The 2,122-nt window shown below is 39.5% G+C and overlaps 1 protein-coding gene across 1 annotated transcript in view; it reads left to right on the top strand.

Annotated features, from left to right (window-relative positions):
- The window catches only part of LOC114411266, a 3,003-nt gene extending 1,338 nt beyond the window's left edge, over positions 1-1,665 (top strand). The window contains exons 3-5 of the mRNA XM_028374999.1: positions 279-920; positions 1,151-1,294; positions 1,384-1,665. Of these exons, the coding sequence (XP_028230800.1) occupies positions 279-920; positions 1,151-1,294; positions 1,384-1,665 (1,068 nt within the window). The remainder of the gene's footprint in view (positions 1-278; positions 921-1,150; positions 1,295-1,383) is intronic.
- The last annotated feature ends 457 nt before the right edge of the window (positions 1,666-2,122 follow it).

The raw sequence follows: 2,122 nt of genomic DNA, 5'->3' as shown, positions 1-2,122 counted from the left end.
TTCCCTATGTTGGGGACCTTGCAGTGTTAAGACTGATTGTGGGTGCTTGCATATGCATGGTCACTTTCCCTTTGCTATTCCTAATGTATCTCAGTTGGCAGATACTGAGTTAAGGAAGTGAGAATAAAAAGAGACAATTGATGATATGAAAAAGGTTGGGAAACTGGTGATTGACAAGGCTACGTGTCAGGCCTTATGGGGGAATGTAGATATTGGATGGGAATTCCAGCCATCAATAAACACAGCTGGTGGCTTAGTGTGTGTTTCCTGGATTCAAGGTGGACTTCGAGAAGGCGTATGATTCTGTTTCATGGTCTTTCCTGGATTACATGCTGGATAGGATGGGCTTCAACCTTACATGGAGAAAATGGATCAAGGCTTGTTTGCAATTTGCCACAATATCAATCCTAGTAAATGGCAGCCCTACAAAGGAATTTGTTCCCACTAGAGGTTTGAGACAAGGGGATCCTTTAGCCCTCTTGCTCTTTGATATAGTGGCTGAAGGTTTGACAGGAATGATGTGGGTAGCAACAGCCAAGAACCTGTACAGAAGTTTCATGGTAGGGAAGCAAAGTCAGCCTGTAAATATTCTGCAATATGTAGATGATACAATATTTGTGTGGCATGCTTCATGGGACAATGTCATTGTTTTGAAGCCTATGCTAAGGGGTTTTGAATTGGCATATGGATTGAAGATTAATATTGCAAAAAGCCAATTTGGGATTTTTGGAGCTGGGGCTAATTGCATTCATGAAGTAGCACAATTTCTGAACTGCAGACATATGGAGACTCCTTTCCATTATCTGGGCTTTCCCATTGGGGCAAAGTCTACCAATAGCTTGGTGTGGGAACCTCTGATCAGCAAATATGAAGCTAAGCTATCTAAATGGAATCAGAAAATTTTATCTATGGCTGGAAAGGTTACTCTGATTAATTCTGTCTTGACTGCCCTACCCATATATATTTTATCTTTTTTCAAGCTCCCACGAAGAATAGCTCTCAAACTTGTGTCCTTGCAAAGGAACTTTCTGCAGGGGGGGGGTGGGTGATCAAGGGCATAAGAAAATCCCTTGGGTGAAGTGGGATGTCATATGTCTCCCCAAGGAGGATGGGGGCCTTGGGGTCAAGGATATTTCTAAATTCAATCCAGTTGTGGGCCAGGATACTAATGTCAAAATATGGAGGCTGGTCAGATCTTAGTAATGGAAGGGACAAAGCTAGGCATTCTCAATGGTGGAAGGACCTCCGAAAGCTATATCAGCAACCTGAGTTCACTCTTATTCATCAGCAGATGGTATGGAAGGTAGGGGGAGGGGAAAAATTAAATGCTGGAAAGATAAATGGTTGGGGGATGATTGTCAACTTGAACAACAATATAATTAGTTGTTCTTGATTAGTGGTCAGCAGAATAGTACCATCTCGAACATGGGAAGCTTCTCTCAAGGCAATTGGTGTTGGGGCTTAAAGTGGAGAAGGAATCTATTTGATTATGAGCAACATATAGTTGTGGCATTTATGGAAGCAATTACTGATATACAAATCCAGGCTCATATGCAAGATATTATGGTCTGGAAAGCTGATCCCAATGGTGTATATTACACTCTTCAGCAGAAATATAATCAGGTTTTCCTGATAAGTAGACAGCAAAAGGCCCACATTTCTTGATTCGAGGAAAGAAGCCTATCTATAGGAGGCAAAATCACTCTCATTAATTCAATTTTATCAGCCTTACCTATCTATTTATTATCTATGGGGGGCAACATGGAAGCAAAGAAGTCTATCTATTGTGTGGCTGGGGGATAATTTAACTCTACAACCAAAATATCCTACTTTCTATTTAATAAGCAATCAACAGACCTTTCTATTTCTATTTTTTACACATTTAAAACTCAAACATATAAAATAAAAAATATATAACAAACTAACAAAGATAAAGACAAAAAAAAGAAAATATAAACTCACCTCACTTGGTGCTGCTGCCCATCATTTCACTCTCACAACAAATAGGAATCATGTACCTGCATGGAAGAAATAATCACACAACACACAATGATCAGAATAAGCAAATGCATATAATTAAGCATGATACAATATCAATATTGATGGAAGTAACAATGACTTG

Source organism: Glycine soja, chromosome 5, assembly GCF_004193775.1.
Source record: "Glycine soja cultivar W05 chromosome 5, ASM419377v2, whole genome shotgun sequence".
Classification (NCBI taxonomy): domain Eukaryota; kingdom Viridiplantae; phylum Streptophyta; class Magnoliopsida; order Fabales; family Fabaceae; genus Glycine; species Glycine soja.
Note: the sequence above shows the minus strand (reverse complement) of the source record. Positions and strands in the feature narration are given on the sequence as shown.